General features: G+C 50.5%; 6 protein-coding genes across 6 annotated transcripts; 3 read left to right on the top strand and 3 right to left on the bottom strand.

The window, feature by feature from the left end:
* Window positions 1–1,753: 1,753 nt before the first annotated feature.
* Window positions 1,754–3,055, top strand: BCR38DRAFT_445730 (uncharacterized protein). The gene has a single exon (XM_040861040.1). It carries the CDS (start codon window positions 1,960–1,962, stop codon window positions 2,890–2,892), a length of 933 nt encoding a protein of 310 aa, XP_040711847.1. The 5' UTR covers window positions 1,754–1,959; the 3' UTR covers window positions 2,893–3,055.
* Window positions 3,056–5,737: 2,682 nt separating this feature from the next.
* BCR38DRAFT_304213 (uncharacterized protein) lies at window positions 5,738–5,962 on the bottom strand (the record flags this gene model as incomplete). Its single annotated transcript, XM_040854595.1, has 1 exon — window positions 5,738–5,962. A coding segment is annotated over one exon (225 nt), but the record flags the coding sequence as incomplete, so codon positions are not given.
* A 1,793-nt stretch (window positions 5,963–7,755) lies between these two features.
* BCR38DRAFT_351634 (uncharacterized protein) lies at window positions 7,756–10,359 on the top strand (the record flags this gene model as incomplete). Its single annotated transcript, XM_040856656.1, has 2 exons — window positions 7,756–8,529; window positions 8,581–10,359. 2 exons carry the CDS (start codon window positions 7,756–7,758, stop codon window positions 10,357–10,359), a joined length of 2,553 nt encoding a protein of 850 aa, XP_040711849.1.
* Window positions 10,360–11,363: 1,004 nt separating this feature from the next.
* BCR38DRAFT_488891 (glycolipid 2-alpha-mannosyltransferase) lies at window positions 11,364–12,929 on the top strand (the record flags this gene model as incomplete). The annotated part of the gene is made up of 3 exons (XM_040864337.1): window positions 11,364–11,880; window positions 11,957–12,393; window positions 12,444–12,929. 3 exons carry the CDS (start codon window positions 11,364–11,366, stop codon window positions 12,927–12,929), a joined length of 1,440 nt encoding a protein of 479 aa, XP_040711850.1.
* Window positions 12,930–13,279: 350 nt separating this feature from the next.
* BCR38DRAFT_488892 (tannase) lies at window positions 13,280–15,131 on the bottom strand (the record flags this gene model as incomplete). Its single annotated transcript, XM_040864338.1, has 2 exons — window positions 13,280–13,890; window positions 13,991–15,131. 2 exons carry the CDS (start codon window positions 15,129–15,131, stop codon window positions 13,280–13,282), a joined length of 1,752 nt encoding a protein of 583 aa, XP_040711851.1.
* Window positions 15,132–16,812: 1,681 nt separating this feature from the next.
* Window positions 16,813–17,412, bottom strand: BCR38DRAFT_445742 (uncharacterized protein). The gene has a single exon (XM_040861041.1). It carries the CDS (start codon window positions 17,057–17,059, stop codon window positions 16,841–16,843), a length of 219 nt encoding a protein of 72 aa, XP_040711852.1. The 5' UTR covers window positions 17,060–17,412; the 3' UTR covers window positions 16,813–16,840.
* Window positions 17,413–18,791: the final 1,379 nt, after the last annotated feature.

Below are 18,791 nucleotides of genomic sequence, written 5' to 3' on the forward strand. Positions count from 1 at the left end.
TCCAGCTCGGACTGTGCAACGGCAGTCAAGGCCTCATCTGTGGGTTCGAGCCATATGACCCGGCCAAAATGCCCAAAGCGAAATTCGGCAAGGATAACCCTAAGATACGACTCAACGGCGACCGCGCCCTTATGAAAGAGGCGCAAATCCAGGCTTTCATCAAGAGCCCGGTTGTCAAATTCAAAGTCTGGCCGGTGGTGCAATTCCACAACGGCCAAAAGCGCACCGTGTACGCGGAATGCTCCATCTCAGAGCTCGGCGACGAGAAACCCTATAGCGTGTTATCGCGGACGCAGATCCCCCTGGCGCCTGCTTGGTCCATGACGATCCATAAAAGCCAGAGCTTGACGATGGATCGCGTTATTGTGGATTTGTCCAAGGCGTTTGAGGAGGGCCAGGTCTATGTGGCCCTGTCAAGAGCTACTGGTTTGCAGGGGCTCCAGATTAAAGGGGATGCGCAGGGGCTGCTTGCTGGGCTGGGTGGGAATAGGGAAGTCCAGAGGTTCTTGAGGGAGAAGTTTGGTGCTTTGAATGAATTTCTTGTGGGATCATGAGGCTACTTTTAGACCTGTATATATAGTGATCTGTACCTGGATAGACGGAAGCTAGACAGCATGCGTTTTGAAGACTAGAATAGGGGTTGTTGTATGTATGTTCCGGTGGAATATTATGGTGTCAACAGCCGTTGCTCCCGATTGATGAGAACCAATAGTATCGAAATCCAAGAGGCTAGAGACCTGAAGGGCCCAAGCCAAGAGACTGACGTCCCACACCTTATATATATGGTTGGGGCAACCCCTAAGAGCTTTGCGAAGGTCACTTATGAGTCTGCTGTCCCGACTTCCCCCCTTTACTCCATAAGTGCATCTAGTGTGGATGCTTCTACAACGCACTCTGCGAACATTTGACTAGGCATTCAAGCCCCAGAAAGACGTGCTAGTATGCTGATACAACTGTAAGAGGCTGTTTCTATCATTAACAAGAACTCGTACGGCGACGGTGCAGGCAAGCCATCACCCGACACCTCATACATGTAAGCTCTTTTCTGGCACCGGCTGGCTCCAAGGATCACTGCTACAGGGATGCCGACATGGAGGCCGATCTTAGCTCCGAGGGTTAGACCATCTGCAGGTGATGTGAGTGATGTAGGTGATGGAGATGTTGTCGACACTGTGGATGTCGTGGGTGTTGGAGTTGAGGGTGACAGACTGTCGGTACCTCAGATCGTAGTGCTCGCCGTTTTGTTTATCTGGGGGCTCGAGTCGTCCCTGGAGATATTGAAGTAATGGCTGTTTTCATTGGCCTCGGTGGAACCTTCTCTGAAATGGATATGAAGAACTCGTGCCGATGAGCCAGTTGAACGAAGCTCGGTATGTTGATTACGCTTTCGGAGTAACTAATTCACCATCAAATTTGACATACACTACTATTACGCAGCTTGAAATCCAATCATCAATGCCAATACATCACAGCAAAGATCTGCGGAGTTACAGAACTGGCAGGCCGCAGCCGCTTGACTGCAGAATTGTGTACGCCCTTTGAGTTTGAAAATAGATTGAAAAGAAAATAAGCGCTTGTCATTAGCTTTACCCCTGACCAGGAAAGCCAATAACTTTGCCTCTTATACAGTCATTCCATGTAATTTCCACGGTGCAATTTCGAGCCAATAGAGGGATGGCTGCGCCGGCTAGATCGTGTCTCAGTCAAGGTCAGCTCGTGCAGGTCTGCGAGCGAGGTTTTAGCCATGTACGTAAGGGATGCTTGCTGACTTCCAGAGGATATTCAGCTCGGGAATTTGCGAACCTTGCGAAGACCAAACATGGAAAATATGTACCAAGCTTCCCACCATGTTCGACTTTACTAAACTCCGACGCGCGACTTCGCATTCGTTTTCTGTTTCTTCAGAATGCGCCCAGGTGATTCCTGTCAGTACGCCATAGACAGTGCAAACTGGTCGCCATGCTGCTCCCACGCCGCCCGATTGCTTTGAAAGTCCTTGCCTCCATCGCCTTATGCATCCTTTACTTCCTCGTACACCATCTATGGAGCCTCAGAGGTCTGCGCCACTGGCCGACATTCGCACAATCAACATTGCGCCCTACAAGAATACCTCAGAAGATCTGGTATAAGCTAGGTCCCAGCGGCCTCACCAACCAAACCCGAGAATGGACCTCGACCTGTATCGATGCCAACCCTCATTACAAAGTCTCGTTTATGACCGATGACGAAGGCGACACATACGTCAGGAGAACCTTCGCGTCTCGCCCCGACATCGTCGACAGCTACCTCGGCCTGACCATTCCGATTCTCAAAGCTGACCTCCTCCGCTACCTGCTCCTCTACGCTGAGGGAGGCATCTGGAGCGACCTCGATGTGTCCTGCGAGGGAACACCCATAGACGAATGGATCCCTGTACAATTCAAGAGTAAAACAGGTCTCGTCGTCGGATGGGAGTTCGATGTAGGCTGGGGCGATAACTTCATCCGTCAATTCAACAGCTGGACCATCATGGCGCAGCCCGGGCTGCCGCACGTGGCCATGGTGATCGATGATATCCTACAAGGACTGCGCGACAAGATGGCCGAGCATAATGTTACGCTAGCGGAGTTGAGATTGAGTATGGTGGGGGATGTGGTGCATCTCACGGGGCCGATCAGGTTTACGATGAGTGTGCTAAAGAGTTTGGAGAGTACAATCAATGGGACTGTGGATATTGTCCACTTCTCGAATCTCAGGGAGCCGAAGCTGGTGGGGGATGTTTTAGTCATGCCGGGTTACGCTTTTGCAGCGTCTTCGAATAAGTATGAGAGCAACGAGGTTTTGGGCCCGCCCTTGGTTACGCATCATTATGCTGGGACTTGGAAGAATGAGCAAGGTGGAGAGCTAGCTTGATATAGTTTTAGTTCTAGGAGGCTTACTACGTGCAGTTCCAGAAATTCGGTAACATATTGTAAGCATGGCGTCGTGTGGATTCAAAACAATTGCAAAACGATGTATCGTTGGTTTCCGGGTTCATTCACTATACCATTTGCGCTAGCAGCAGAGAAGATTGGCTAATGTATGATAATGTGCAAGTTCGACAGACTAGGTCTAGCTAAGCACACGGCTTCTCTATAAATTTAGCATCGGAAGTCACCTCGGACAACAATTTATCAGCATTGGCACCTTAATCCAGCTGCATGATTAGTAAAGCTATCTCCTCCGGATTACTGAGGATGCATCTTGAATAGGACCAAAACAACAACTTGGTTGAACCCCATGATATTGACTTTTGAACTTGACGGCGCGCTGTCTTCTTAGGCACTTCTTTCGGGTCACGAATCAAGATCAAGGAGTTATCCATATCAGGTAATATAAGTTCATGTTATTAGAGATCCATCGGCTTTGCAGGCTTATCATGGAGACGAACTCCCGGCGAAAGGCGAGGTTTCCAATTCCTGACAAATTCCAATGACTAACGCCATTACAGGCATGTAAATATATGATTTTCCATGGAAGCATAGCGGACTTCGACCTTGACCAAGGCCGACTAGGCGATACTTGCTTAAAAAAAAGTTCAAATGCGACTTGATAAAGCCAACTTGCTCGAATTGCCAGTTATACAGGGTTCAATGCACAACCACGACTGTGCGAAGGCGGGCCATGCCTCCAAAAGAGAAGCCAATTAGTCCTCCGCTGCAGCAAACTAAACCGTATGTCTTAAGAAGTTGATTGCATTCTGAATATTATACCGATGCAGTGACCTAGCTCAACTCAGGAAGAGACACTCGAAGCCCGACTTGCAAGATTTGAGTTCAAACTTGACTTGCTGGTTCCGGGCTGAACTTCGCTGCCAGAGACTCTTGAAGATCGGTCATGCTCAGATAGCAATCGAGAATCGCTCTTTGAGGATCGGCAGAGTATATAAACCTCCATACGAAGTGGTTCGAGTTCACTGGATTTGCGGCCCCTATATGAGATATTGCCAGTCGTCGAGGACGGCTTCGACAACTCCGACAACTCCAACAACGCCTTGCCTCTGTTTCACCAGCCCTCTTTCATAAGACTGCTGCAGAACTGCTACTCAGAAACTACTAGCCATACCAGAGTCGTCTGGGCTGCCGCCATAAACGCAGCCCTTGCTGTAGATTATCGGATGCGAATGATTGAGGCGGATCCACTGAAGGATCCCACTTCTTAACGCAAGAGCCCAGGTGCTTAGGTATTTCGGGGACGGGAGAGTAGCTACGAGCCTATCTTCTAGGGCAGTATAACCAGTCGCCTCGCAAGGTGGAAGGGAAAAGGCCAGTGGACGTACCGTTGGCCTCAGGGCAGAAAGAAATATACTGCTTCGACCCGCGCAGAAGCCTGCTTTTTCGACATATTACCGATAAAGCTAAGGCGATCCTGCAACTGGGGCATGATGAGTTCTTGCCGTAAGTTGACCCGCCTAATTAGTACTGGAAGTTTTCATTCCTGATTTAGTTGTTAACATAACGGTCGTTTTGAGATTGAGAAATCCAAATCCGCTACAACCCTAACTCCACATAGTGTAGGAGATACTGGCAAGAGAGCTGTATTGGTGATGATGAGAGGACTAACCCCCAAAGACTACAGCTACGAAAGGGCTATCTATGGGCAGTTGGCCCGAGTGCTGCACCCAACATACAGGCGGTGTGCCTGAGGCACGCAACAGATAGTGCTGGGGTTCAACTATGTCGACTTCAGGAACGGCCCTTGTTAAATATCTGGGCCCGGGCACCGTCGCAGTGTCAACGCATACTAAACAGACAAATCATACTATTGAGAGGTAGACTATTCAGTTGAATCTCCGTGAATTCTCCTGTTGCATCACCATATCTCCACAATCCCTGAGTTATCACCAACCCTCCCACAGCCTCCTGCGTCAGTCCAGCCCAAATTCTAAAGATTTTGCTCGATTATTATCAGCCAGCTTTGTCCAAGTCTCCGGTGGAATATGAATCATTGTAACGAGCAATAGAAATGTTGGCGTCTCTTCTTCTATTATCGTCTCAAATTGACCAAGTTTCCAAATTTCGTAATAATTGACTTGGCTCGCTTAACCGAATTGTATTATTGTGAAGAGAAGGTGAGATTCGTGTTGGCTTGGCTGACTAAGCTGTGATTGTTACACCTGCACACATAAGGCCTGCCTCATAAATGGAAGAGCTACGACTTAAGGGAGTGACTTGGTGAGTTTTATTGGTAATGAGATATGTTCACCGCTTCACCCTTGTTATTCGTAGATCGAGTGCAACCATACAAGATGATTTAAAGCAGATACGAAAGATCTGCAATGAAATGTGACAAACTGGCATCAAATCCGAATCCAAGACCCAAGCCGACCTGCCCCAAAAGCATAACATGCCAACAACATCAGAGCGCACGCCGGCTGAAGGATAATTGACCAAACCGTCCGATGTGTCCTTCACTCTCCTCTCTTGATTGAAGAGTTTGTGTTTGTCAACGACGAGTTCGATGGATCAGAATGGATGTTCAGTTACTGAAGATCGAATGAGAGTCGAAAATGATGAGTTGCTGGCAGGATGCCTCAGTGTGGTCGTTTTTTCTTTTCGTTTTTATTGAATTTGCTGAGACGACAATTTCCGCCGGGCGACTTGCGATAAATGAGTGACCAACCGACAGAACTAGGCCTTACGCCTTGAAAGTACTGAATGAGAAGGATGGTCTTTGTGTAGTCCTACTCCTCGCCCTCGTCCTCGTCATCGAGGCCAGGAAAGTCGCAGTCGGATTGACCGCCACAGCAGCTACGGAAACCGCGGAGGTGTTCCGAGATGGAGCTGGCCGCGCAGTCGTTTCCGTGGAAAACACCATGGTATTGAGAGCAGCACGTACGCGTCTGTCCGTCGTTTGGGTTGCCATTCGTAAAACACTTGCAAGCTAGACCGGTGGTGGACAGCATAGCGGCAACTGCTACGGTGGCGATGCGGAGGAAATACATTTTGGCGTTCTTGGATTGGCAAAGGATCTGTACAAATTGTGCTGGATAAACAAGAGGAGCTTTGAAGAGACTGGTAGAGTTGAGTGAATGCTGGTAGTTGATTTGAAGTATAGAGAACAAAACGGAGAGAAGCTGAATGCGGATGAGGATTGGGGTATTATATAGTTACAGGAGCATGGTGTTTAGAACCATACAGATATGAATTTACGAACAAGACCCAGAGTAACCATTCTCGTGAGACTGCTTCTTCTGCGCTACAATAACTAACGAATAGGAGGTCTGCTGTATAGAATACGATGTCAGCTTACTATATGTTGTAATGTTTGATGTCTCAGCTTCAGAACAGACGGAGCGATGCAGTGCCACATAGTACATTCCAACTAGACAATCATTGCATCACAGAAAGGAAAATCCATCATATATACGACTTGATCCACGAAAGAAATCCCATGATTATAGCAGCTGACCACCGAAGCCTAAACTAAGCGAGCCGGTGGTATTATTGTCGCGGTGTTTTTCAAGATACCGGGTGATTCATTGACAACCGTATGCACGGGGTCGCAAAAGCATCACAGGGTCAAGCACCTAGCCCATCTTAACTACCCATTGCGCCGGCTCGATAAAGGTAAAATCTCGACCAGAAATAGGCTGTGGTGTAAGCTTCAGCAAATGGCACCGCCATTTAGCTGGAAAGGTACGGATGTGTTTCAGGACGATCCTTTACGTACAACTTGACTCTGAAGCTCCGCTGATCTGACAAGCTGTGTAGAACCTCAGAAGAACCCGAAAGGAGCGTCGCCTATGAAGATGAGGCATCAAAAATTGACCAAGTGCTGACGTTATATTGCTATTGCGTAAAATGTGAAACCATTTGGCGCGGTTGAGATCCTAACGGTCCACTTGGGCCTCGCTGTTTTCGTAGTCGTGGATTGACGGTTGCAGAGTAAGTTCCTTCACTTCCCGATCCGCACATCTAGACATCAAATACCTTTCCGAATAAGATAAATAAAGGGGCAGTGCCTAAGTGATTCCAACTGTGAAGGTGGGGAGTGCCGGGTAGGTGGCGTGGCGAGCAGTCCATGCCAGGGAGCCTCGGCGGCGGAGAGTATATGATACAGAGTAGCTGGAGACCCACTTACTACTTGCGAATTATCATCTGATGCTCCAAATGTTCATGACATTGGACTGCCGGGTCTGTAAGGCTGGGAGCCGATGGAAAGCCCTGAGAGGTGAGGGTCGAACTTTTCAACCCAACGGCGAGAAGCGTCGAGGACTTGGGACCATTGCAGTCTTAACGGTCGAGTTTCGTGAACTTAAGTCGCGTACCCCAAGTCCTTGTAGATGGTGGCCGTTGCATTAGCTTCACATTCTACTAGCGTGATCAGTGTCAAAGTACGTAAGGACCTAACCTTAGAGTATATAGCTGCTGTCTACTGAATGTGGTCTCCTTGCCAAATTGATCGATATTGGGTGGATTAAATCCCAAGGTCTTTGGCATAGAATCAAGTTGTTGAGCAGCAACCTGCGAAGCTCAAAGTCTGGAACCGAAGAGAGAGGGTTCTAATGTTCGCGGCCAAAGGTACCGTTACACATGTGCTCCAAAAGGATGACATTGACCAAGAAAATTTTGAGAATGCTGTTTGCTTCTGGGTGAAACCCGAGCTTGAATTTGTGGCAGGTGCAACCTAGTAGGATTGTGTACTACCGCACATCTACTGTGGCCCATGGCCCATTACCGTCATAGCAAGTTCCCCGGAAATCCCAATTACCCTTGCCCAGAGCAACATACGACAATGAGGAAATCACGATTCCATGAAATCGATCCAGTCACCAAATCAGCTGGTGCTGCTCTGCTATGCAGCATATTGGCCCACTGCCTATCCGACAGGCAATCCGAGCTCTATGCCTGCTCCGAAGCCCTGAGCTGGATCGTGCTGCCCATCTTGTGCACGACTGCGGGTGTGGGTTCCAGAAATCGACGACCAGATCTGCCTTTCGATGGCAGCACCTCCAAAAAGCTATCTGCAGCGGCGTCATCATTATGGACAGTTGCTCTGAGCCTTGCTGCCTACTGGGTTTTCGCAGCAGAGAACGGCATGTTTGTATTCCTCCCCGCATCAACTCCATTACTTTTTGTAGCTCAGAAGTACCTTTGGTCCGACCTGGAGCTCCGTACTTCTTCACCCAGGTCTGCTCCTTACCTTTTCTACTTTCTTGCGAACACATTTCGGGGCACGGCCTTCGCCGCTTCATTTGCCATTGTCACTCTCAAGTCAGACTGGCACTTCCAAGCATGGGATGTTTTGTCCATTGTACCGCTTGCTTCTCTGCTAGTGATCTACATTACTCTCACGCCCAGGCCGAAGACGACTAATAGGAGCTGCCGGTTTATACCGGCTTTTGATATTGAAGATGCCATCCTGCCTCTTTCACTGCGCGTTACATTCGTGTTTGCCATTGTAATCGGCCTGGAATCTCTCGCATTCGGTTTCCCTGTATGCAGTATCGCGTCCACGTTAGCTCTTGCCTTGGCCAAGGCTGCGTCTTGGTATTTCGTGATTCAGACAGTATGTAACCTTGGTCAAGATGTTTATATACGATGCTTACTGCCTTTTAAGTCTCGACAATCTTCCTGGCGCACCGTCGCCGCCATGGAAACGTTTAGCCTCATGTCCACACGCGATCCCTTCACGCTCTTGTCGGATGCTCGGGCTTTGTCGCACGTCATGGCGTCTTTCCTGTCTCTCGGTCAGGTTATCACAATGCTTCCAAAGCAAGCGAAAGCCAAATCAGCACTCTGGGTCCTTTCCCTCGTCTCTCTCGCACCATACCTTGCCAACCTTCTTGCCATCAAACTAGCAGGATCTTCATCGTCATTGATCCACCCTGAAGAGCATCATGTCCAAGTTCTCATCCAAAACGCCAAGGCGGACTTCGAAACCTTGCTTCAAAAGCAATCCAAAAGTTATACCGCCGCTCACGACGAATATCAACGTCGATATGGTCTGGAACCGCCACCCGGCTTCGAAGCCTGGTATGAGTTTGCAAGGTCGCAGCAGTCACCCATCATCGATGATTTTGATGTCATCTTCAAAGGTGTTTCACCATTCTGGAGACTGAGTGGTAAAGAGGTTCTTGAAATCATGAGTCGCATGCACGATGCGCCGAACAGCGAGCTGTGGCTCTGCGAGTTTTCTGGCTACAAGGCCAAAACTCACTGTAGCCATTCCTACCGCAGTTACGATAGGCACATCCAATCCTTATTGGACGGCCTATTTGGGGGTTTCCACGGCCTTCTTCCCAACGTCAAGTTTCTGGTAAATCACATCGATGAACCGAGGGTCCTGATTCCCCCACCATCAGGAGGAGACACCAATAGCAATGGACTGTATACCCTAACCGAGATGTCGAGACGACCCATTTGGGATACACTTACAAAGTTTTGCGACTCTCGCGAGGAGGGCAGGCCTGCTGATCGGACAAGGCGCACGCAAGAAATCTGTGCCCTGCCGTTCGTCAACGATTCCTTGTCCGCCATGGATCTGTGCCAACATCCCGAATACAGCTCCATGCACGGTCTCGCCATGAGTCCTACGTCTTTTCGCCTAATTGAAGGCTTAGTACCCGTTCTTTCAACTGGTTCACCCTCAACCATGGGCGACATACTGTATCCCAGCCCCGCTTATACGGAGGCTGAGTTTCAATACACCGACGCGCACGACGTCGCTTGGGATAAGAAGCGAAATAATCTACACTGGGCTGGTTCTACCACCGGTGGATTTGCCTCGGACGACCAGTGGCGACACTTCCACCGACAAAGATTCGTCGAGCTGGCGCAGAATCTGGAAAAGCGACAGCATTGTTACCTACGAGAAAGGGGCGGCGTCCTCAGCCATGTTAAATCGTCATTCCTCAATGGCAGACTATTCGACGTGGCCTTTGCCAGGATATTCCAGTGCGAGAGGCGACACTGCAGAGACCAACGTGCATACTTCAACTTGAAGTCGTGGGAAGACAAGGACCGTGCCCTCGAATCGCGTCTTGTCTTCGATATGGATGGCAACGGCATAAGCGGGCGCTACTACAAGTTCCTAGCTTCGCGATCGGTGCCACTGAAGCAGACGATGCTGCGTGAGTGGCATGATGAGCGGCTCGTGCCGTGGTTTCATTACATACCAGTCAGCCAGAGCATGGAGGAGCTCCCCGAGCTGGTTTTCCATCTTACATCCACAGAAGCAGGGCAAAGGGCGGCTAGAGAGATAGCTGAGCAGGGTCGGAACTGGTTTAGCAAGGCATTCAGGGATGTTGATCGGACTATCTATATGTATCGGCTGCTGCTAGAGCTGGCGAGACTGCAGGATCCGAAAAGAAAAGCGCATGCTGATGCTCGAAGATGATGGTGCTGGATACAACCCTTTACACACAACTATGACTAGCGTTCTCTGTCACGAAAGGGTTGGACGCTTTTGAGTTCTTGCCCTGCACTGGCCCCCCTCGTCCGCTTCCCTTTGCAGCATTTACGGCCAGGCCATTTCGATGAGTGTTACATTGCATTTTTGACTACTTTAAGCCTGGCCCTTGATTTCGATTCTCTATGGGTTTCGGATATCTGAAGAGATATCACCCGGCAAATTCCATACATAAATGGAACAATCCACGCAAGAAGATGCCACCTAGAGTCCGCGTTCGATTAAACACTTCTAAGCCAGTTAGTTATTGGCTCATTGAAAGGCACTATTGTGTCCTTCAAACCTGAAGCTGCTCCTAGAGGGCATCCTGCCGTACAACACGTGTCTTGTACGACAACTGGGCGTAATTATGTGGTCAGTGCCTTCTCGCTTGGAACTTCCGTCGCGGAAGGTCGCAAATACAGTAGGATCATAGGAATGTGTGATGTATTGACCCTGTCCAACCGTTGGATCCATGTGCAAAGTCCGATAATTGGATATATCCGGCACGCCTGCCCAAGGGTGTCTCTGTATAAGGCGATTCCTTCCACCAACAACCACCACCATCCCGGGGGCGGGGCAACGAGAATTGAGATCGATCTGTACCACCGGACCGGATGCCCCGATGTCAACGACGTACGTTCATGCCATTTGCATATCACTTTTGCCCTGAACTTGGATTACATAGAAACGGAGGCCTTGCTGACAGAGCTGCACGTAGCTCTTCTGCCTAGGGCCAGCCAACAAAATTCGAACCCACGGACAGACACACTGCCCGCACAGCCAAGATCGTCCCTGCCGATTCTGCCTTCTCCGTCCACCTTTCCAACACTATGACGGAGCCGTCATCCCCAACTCAGAACCTCCATCACGCGATCATTTCCAACTTCGGATAATAAACTGGCAACATGAACGTGCACATCGGCTTGTAGCAGTTCAATCCGCATTAAACAATGTTACAGAGTCTTCTCCGGCCAGTACGCCGCCTATCTTTGTGGCTCGTCGTGCCAATTACTGCAGCATTATTCCTCGAAGTGTGCCTACACCTGTACTACTACCACGTCCCGATTCCCGATCATGAGCTCGACACCCCGTTCTTTACTTCCTGTCAAGAGCCCGACCTCAGTCCGAGCACGCCACGGGAGAATGCCGTGCTGGTCATGCTAGCCCGTAACTCGGAACTTAAAAAGGCCAAGATCACCATCGAGAGTATCGAGCGCTCTTTCAATCGCTGGTACAATTACCCGATCGTGTTTTTGAACGATGAACCATGGAGCCAGGAGTTCGTACGGCAGCTCAACGAGACGAGCAAGGGAAAGGCGTCATTTGAGGTTATACCGAAGGGTCAATGGACATTTCCGGAGTGGGTTGATGCGGAATCGGCCAGGCAGAGTATGAAACAACAGGGGCAACGGGGGATCCCCCATGGTGGTGATGAGGGTACCATCATATGTGCCGGTTTTACTCTGGGTACGTCTTCATTTGCGACAACACTCACGCTGTGTACCTACATCACGGGAAGCCAAGAACTGATCTTTATGTAGAGAATTCTACCAATTGGAAGCCCTCAAGAAGTACAAGTGGTACTGGCGGCTCGAGCCGGATGTCGAGTTCTCCTGCTCTATAACGTACGACCCGTTTGTACAGATGGCGAAGAACAAGCATGTGTACGGGTTTACCATTGCGCTATGGGAAGTAGGGACCACCTGTCCGTCCCTCTTTCGAAATGTCGTCAACTGGATGGAACAGCACGAAATCAAACCCAGCGATCTCTGGAAGGCTACTATGGAGGGCTCTTGGATGCCGTACCCGTTCCGCAAGTTGATGAGTCTCCTGCCTCATCGCGATCGCCGTGGAGATGCCTGGAGTCTCTGTCATTATTGGAGCAATTTCGAGATCGCCGACATGGATTTCTTCCGCAGCCGGCAGTACCAAACCCTTTTCGAATACCTGGATGGAAAAGAAGGGTTTTATTATGAACGCGTGAGTCCCAACCCATGATTATTAGCCACTCAATCTAACAATGCCCTCAGTGGGGAGACGCCGCAGTGCACTCACTCGCCGTAGCCATGCTCCTCAAACCCGAAAAGGTCCACCACTTCGAGGATTTCGGCTACAGGCACGGCAATTTCTACCAGTGCCCGGCTAACGCCCCCGGCGGCCAGTTGCCCGAGTCAGAACGATTGGGCAAAGCTACGCTACCCAAAGGCAACCCCGAAGTTGAAGGGGGCATCGGCTGCCGGTGCCAATGTGATCGTCGGCCACATGGCGGGCGGAACTTTTCGGGATATTGTATGACGCTCCAGCAGCCTAATAGTCGCGAGAGGCCGTGGCTCGCGTGGTTTCTCCAGGACAGATCCATGTGGCGGGTGCGGGTCTTGGTCTTTGGAGCTGTTTGCGGTTGTGCGGTTCTGGGGGTCAGGTGTTGGCTGTCTAGATGGAGCAGGCGGATCATCATCGGGGTGGTGGTGATGCTGGGTTTGGCGGTGTTCTTGAACACCATGTCCAGGATTATGTAAACTCGTCTTCAAATTCATGGCTGAAGAATAGGCATACCAAGTACGATTGCTAGAGCTGGAAGTTGTTCTAGAACTACTGAAACAATGGAAGGCTCCATCGTCGCAAGGTATTGTTGTATATGATTGTTCTAAGTATACAAAATAAGGGATGCAATGCCACAATGAAAAGCGCATATAGACCTGACAGAGAGCGAAACGAGATTGCGGACATGGCAAGATTGAACCGAATGTGTGGGTAGATATATGTACAGATGTGCAAGACTGGAAACTATACATATCAGAAGATATCTATCCTGAATGGTGAATATACATTTGCGGGTTGACCAAATCCCTTTTCTATCCTAGCAGACTTAGTAGACAGGAAGCTTGAAAGCGGGGAAAGTATACGTCCAGGAATCAATGGACGCCTCATCCTCGACACAATCAAACGACGTAGCGTTCTCGCTGGCCCAAAGGGGACGAGTAGGCCACTGGCACAGCATCTGCGTCTCCCCCGCCTTGACGCCGGACGAAACAGTAGCGTTGAGCGCCGTGGGCTGCACACCATTCTCAACCCAGTCAATAATGATATCCATGTTGTTCTGGGGGTACGGGCCAGGCTGCAGGCTGTTGGCGCCGCAGTGTCCCGCGCCGGGGATCAGGTAAAATTGGTACCACTCCTGCAGAGCGGCAAGGGCCTCCTCGTCCGACAGGTCGGGGTACATGATCGAGCGTACCGATTGCCAGTAGTGAACCGAGGAGGCGGCCGGGATGCTGGAATCGGACTCGCCATGGTAGTGGAGCAGCTTGCCGCCCGTGGATTGGAAGGGGGTCAGATCGGGGAGGGTGGTTTGCAGGCTCTCGTAGTAGCGGACGAAGCCGGTGTTGATCCAGTCGACTAGGGTGTCGTAGGTTACGTTGTTCAGGTCCGAAAGGTTGTCAAGGTCGAGGAGTTGGATGAACTTGGTAACATATTCACCGCCTGGAGAAAATACCGAGGTTAGTAAAGGGTACAGAGCCATGGAAGGAAAGGGCGTATGTGAGAGAGAGAGGTGCAAGGGTAGAGAAAATGGTGGACTCACCAGTAGACGGGATGTTGAGCTCCCACGTGTCCGTCTCGTTGTTGTAAGTGGTAGCAGCATCGCCAAGCTCGGATCCAATCTGCCATGACAGGTACGCACGCTCGCCCTCCGAGTTGAAGATACCATCATAAATGCCTTGGGCAACGGCAACACCCTCGGCCGTCACGGTGCCGTTCTGCTCGGGCGTGGTGCTCGTAGTGCTACCCTGGGCCTGACGCTTCCTGTTAAAGCCGAAGCCGAGCGAGCTGCTGGTCTCGGCGGCACAGTAGTACGACTCGCCGATGATAGACGTCAGGTTGAAGTTCAGCATGCACAGATCGGTACGCGAGATCACGCCGTCGGTGCGGCCGTCGAGCGGGTCACAGGCGGCGATGGTAGCGTTGACGATCTTCTCCAACTCGCAGGGCGGGGGGTAGTAGTCCAAAGTCTGCTCGACGGCGGAAGAATAAACATGGAGGACCTGCTGGTGGGCGAACCGGAAAGCAGGCGCGCCGGTAATAGCGCCGTCGAACTCCTCGCCGTAGCGCTGCACCTGCGACATGCCCTCGCGGCCGCCGTCGGAGCAGCCCTCGAAGTACGTGTACAACTTGGTGTCGTCTGCCAGGGCGTAGAATCCCCGCGTCAGGGGCTTGCCGACCTGTGTCATCTCGCCCAAAGCCTGGTAGCCGAACATGTGGGTGGCGTCCCAGTTGATGGACCCGTTGCCATAGAGGACGACCTCATCGTAGCTAGTGCTGAAGGCGTCGTAGCCCGCGTCGGTGGCACCGGAGGCGGCGTCGTAGGCGAGGCCGCCGGTTGCGTCGCTTGACAGGGAGAAGCCACCGCCACCGGCTACGTAGAACCGGTTGCTGAAAGAGGACGGGCTGGGCAAGGCGTACTTGAGGTTGACAATATCACCCTTCCCGGTGTGGGTGTAGGCCACGGTGACGTTGCAGTACGTGTATGTTGCGGTGCTGCTCATGCCGCCAGTGGCATTGTAGACGGGACTGGCAGTCACCGTAGACGGGAGCAAATCGATGCCGACCAGGGTGCCGTTGGCCGGAAGCGCCGATTGCACATTAGCCACAGTGCACAAATCCGCAAGGGTTGCGGCCTTGGCTGTTGCGGCCAAGGCGGCGACAGCGCGGCACGACTGACGCATGTTGGAGTCGGGGTCAAAGTGAATGAATGAATGAAGACTAAGTGAGTGAGTGAGATGACTCAGAAATGACTGAAGCGAGTGAGATGCGCGAATGCGATGAGTAGCAACATTTCGAGAACACCACACAGAGAATCGCCATGTCTTTTGTATAAACTTCCATCACGTTGCTCTCAGATAAAGCAGGCTCCATTTTATTCTGGAACCCTGCCTCCTGAATATAACCCCGGCGTTTCGGCCGCGGGGCTGACGGTAGGCCACGAGTCGACCGCGCCACGGTGGTGGCATAACGGCGCAGCATTGAGCACCTCGGCAGCGAATTCAGTGGGAAGTTTGATTGCCATCATGGAAAGGCACAAGCGAACGGAGAGAGCCATCCAGGTGGGTCGAGGCTGGCATTTTTAGCACACACTGACAAGCGGGAATAGTCAAATTAGCTAATCGGCTCCATATTAAGTACCGATATGTGAATATACTACGGTATAGTCAATGTATCCACCCTACACTGAGACTGGGACCAATGAGCATCAACTGTCAATTCTTCACCCATGCAAGCAGGTGGGTCGTTTAACTGTTCTAGTGCCTGCCTTGATTGGGGATTGCGTGTTGAGTTGCGTGGCGGCAAGGGGTAGGCCTCGTGTATTTTGCGCTTGACAACAGCTACGTAAGGATCGTCAACACGACACAGCTCCGAGATGAGCACCTTCGGTTGAGGTATACATAGGGAAACCTAAAATTCTTCCGATTGTTGTTATAGCAATAAAAGGCATAGGCCAGCGGTCATGTTGTGGTTGAAGACTACTGGAGAGCTAATTGGAGTCGCATATGTACAATATATACAAGAAATACCTTTGTTCTGCCAAGTAGCGCTATGCTGGTAACTTGTCCGCGGCCGTTGCAGCTGTGGTTCGTCCGGGGAACAGCGGCTTTGTGGCAATTGCGCGCAGCAGGACGAACTGCCCACATACCATGATTGAAACCACAAGATGTTTATCATGATCGACTTATTGGACGCGTCATGTACACCAGTTGCAAGTCCGGATATGTCACTAATAGACACCCTAGTAATGCATTCTGGCCGGCCCACATCAACATCATTTGTCAATTCCCATGACGAACCATCGCGCTTTAGCGACAAATAAGAAGGCTAACGTACAACCCCACCTTTCCGGCCACATATTGCAATCCAATTGAAGGTATTCGAAACAGTGTATTCAACGTACTATTGTAGCTATTCAGGTACAACCAGCTCTAATAGAAAGCTGTGCTCTAGGGCTTCCTGAGGTATAGATCTGATAGATTCTGACGCCTTAGCTGGGTCCAGTATTACCTGATTCCGACGTTGTACCTGGTCTCGTTGCCGTTCTACTTCAAGGGCTCGATCCATCGCTTCCTTAATCTGTACAATGTTACCAAATCGTTCATTAGGCCCTAATCGTACCTTCTTACGTGGTTTGGGGCGTAACGAAGTTATCTCGGCTTCTAATGCGTGTACACGTTGGGTCAAAGTAGCGACCTCGACGCTCTGTACATCTAGCCGACGAGTTAGCTTCCGAAACAATAGCCGTTGCGACGATCGCAATGGCGTAATCGTTGCCAGACTCTCCCTAGCGACTAAGCTAGTCACTGGCGTCGCTATTATTGTCGGATCAAGCCAATTACCAGCTGTTGGTGGTGTAGTTGCGTAAGGGAATACAGAGCTATAAGCAGGGTTAAGCCTCAATTCTGTCACTTAGTGGGTGGTCTGGGTTCGATTCTAGCCTGTGTTCTGGCTTTTCATTCGCTAATGGAGCCAAGTGTCGCGGATCGCCTGCGGGGGTCCGCCCGATACCGGAACCTCTGACATGCCTAAAATTGTGCCTCTGAGCAAGTTGCCGAGGCCGGGACCTCTGAACATGCCTAATGTGCCTCTGAGCAAAGTCGCCGGTCATGCGATACCCGTGTAGCGGGCTGTATAACAAGTTAGAATTGGCCTTACGTTTCTGCTCACAGGGTGTATCCCTGGGGATCTTCTCGAGCTTGCTCGCCCTTAGAGTTACCTGCTTTATCTACTCGGGACGAGTAGCTCTAGAGGGGAGTATAATTGTAAGGGAATACAGAGCTATAAGCAGGGTTAAGCCTCAATTCTGTCACTAAGTGACAGAATTCCTAGATCTTTTGGTCTATGTGACGTGATAGTCTAGGCTTCCTGTCACCTTACAAGTTGGTCGTTCTGATAGGGGGGCTATCGTCGGCTGAGGTCGCGATGGATCTAATGGGTATATTCCAGTTGCAGAGAAGCCTGATTGTATATTACTGATCGTGAACGACTTCGTATATGCCTCGATGTATAGCGAGAAGAACGTCGACTTTTTAAATAGAATAGAACAGTACTCGATCGAGAGAGAGGTCGCCAACGAGCGATAGTACCGCTTTAATGGAGCAAATACGGCGACGTCGAGAGGTTGGAGCCCGTGAGAACAGTGCGCTGGCAAAAATAGTAACGAGATCTTGTTATAATAGGCTAACCACATAAACTCGACGTTGTCGTGAGCGATATGACCATCTAATATCAAGAGCCGCTGCTCGTCGGGATCAACTGGTTGTGTACGAGGTATAAAGATATCACGAAGCTATCGAACGGCGATATCTGTACTGATCCAACCGTTAGACGAATAAGTATATTGCCAATCAGGTATATCGTCGCAATCGTTAAACCATTGGGCTTGGAGGCTCTTGCTAGTATATATTACTGCTGGGGTCAACGAGTTACCCATCGCCGATATAGCATGTAATATAGTGACCTATTCGCGGCTTTCGTCACTCCGAACGAATGTTGTATGTTTCTCTGACGATCCGTACACTATACCCTCGATCCCTTCGCCAATCACGATGCCTGTTTCGTCCATATTCCAGACGTTATGTGGAAAGTAGTCGTGAGCTGACATCAAGGCTTCGTACGTCTCGAAGAAATCGTCGATATTCTGCGTCGATAGGCCATCAAATCGCTGACGGTCGAGGCGTCGAGATTGAATACTTCCGACCTCTGGATGGCGTTGAATAAAGCGATGAACCCAATGGCGACCGAGGCCCTCTGATCGACGATCCTGAGGTAACAGAATCAACGCCATCTTAGCGATGGATAGCGCCGACGGGCTACGACCCTCGCGATCCATTTCGAGGATCCATCCAATCAGCGCGTCTTCCTGATCCCTAGATAGCTTCATCGACGCGATTGACGCGTCAGAATGGCTGAGGCCATCGCCGAGTCGTAATTGGAGGGTAGAGCGTGGAACGCCCCATCGGAGGGAAGCCTGGCGCTGGAATATCCCTTGACTGATATCGTTGAAAGCGCCTTGAATCTAATTTTCTGAATATCGAGGCATTGTATAATAATAGCCAATACCGACGATAATCTGTTGTGTCGAAGGTTGTTGTAGTTGGCAGATTAGATGGCCAGAAAGGTGAGTGGCCGGAAAGGTGGGGTTGTACGTTAGCTCAGTTACGTTTACAACGGCATAACAGCCACATGACGCGGGTTGCGAATGCATGCGCTTTGGACCACACGTCTGTCGGTATCATATTGCCACGAAGTCTGCAGAACTGATGATCTTACCTGCCTCTGGCAGATCGAAGCGGCTCTACTGCCTTGGCATACACATCTAGGATTGTGGTCAGCAAAAG

The sequence above is a fragment of the Pseudomassariella vexata genome (genome assembly GCF_002105095.1).
Source record: "Pseudomassariella vexata strain CBS 129021 chromosome Unknown BCR38scaffold_14, whole genome shotgun sequence".
NCBI lineage: Eukaryota > Fungi > Ascomycota > Sordariomycetes > Amphisphaeriales > Pseudomassariaceae > Pseudomassariella > Pseudomassariella vexata.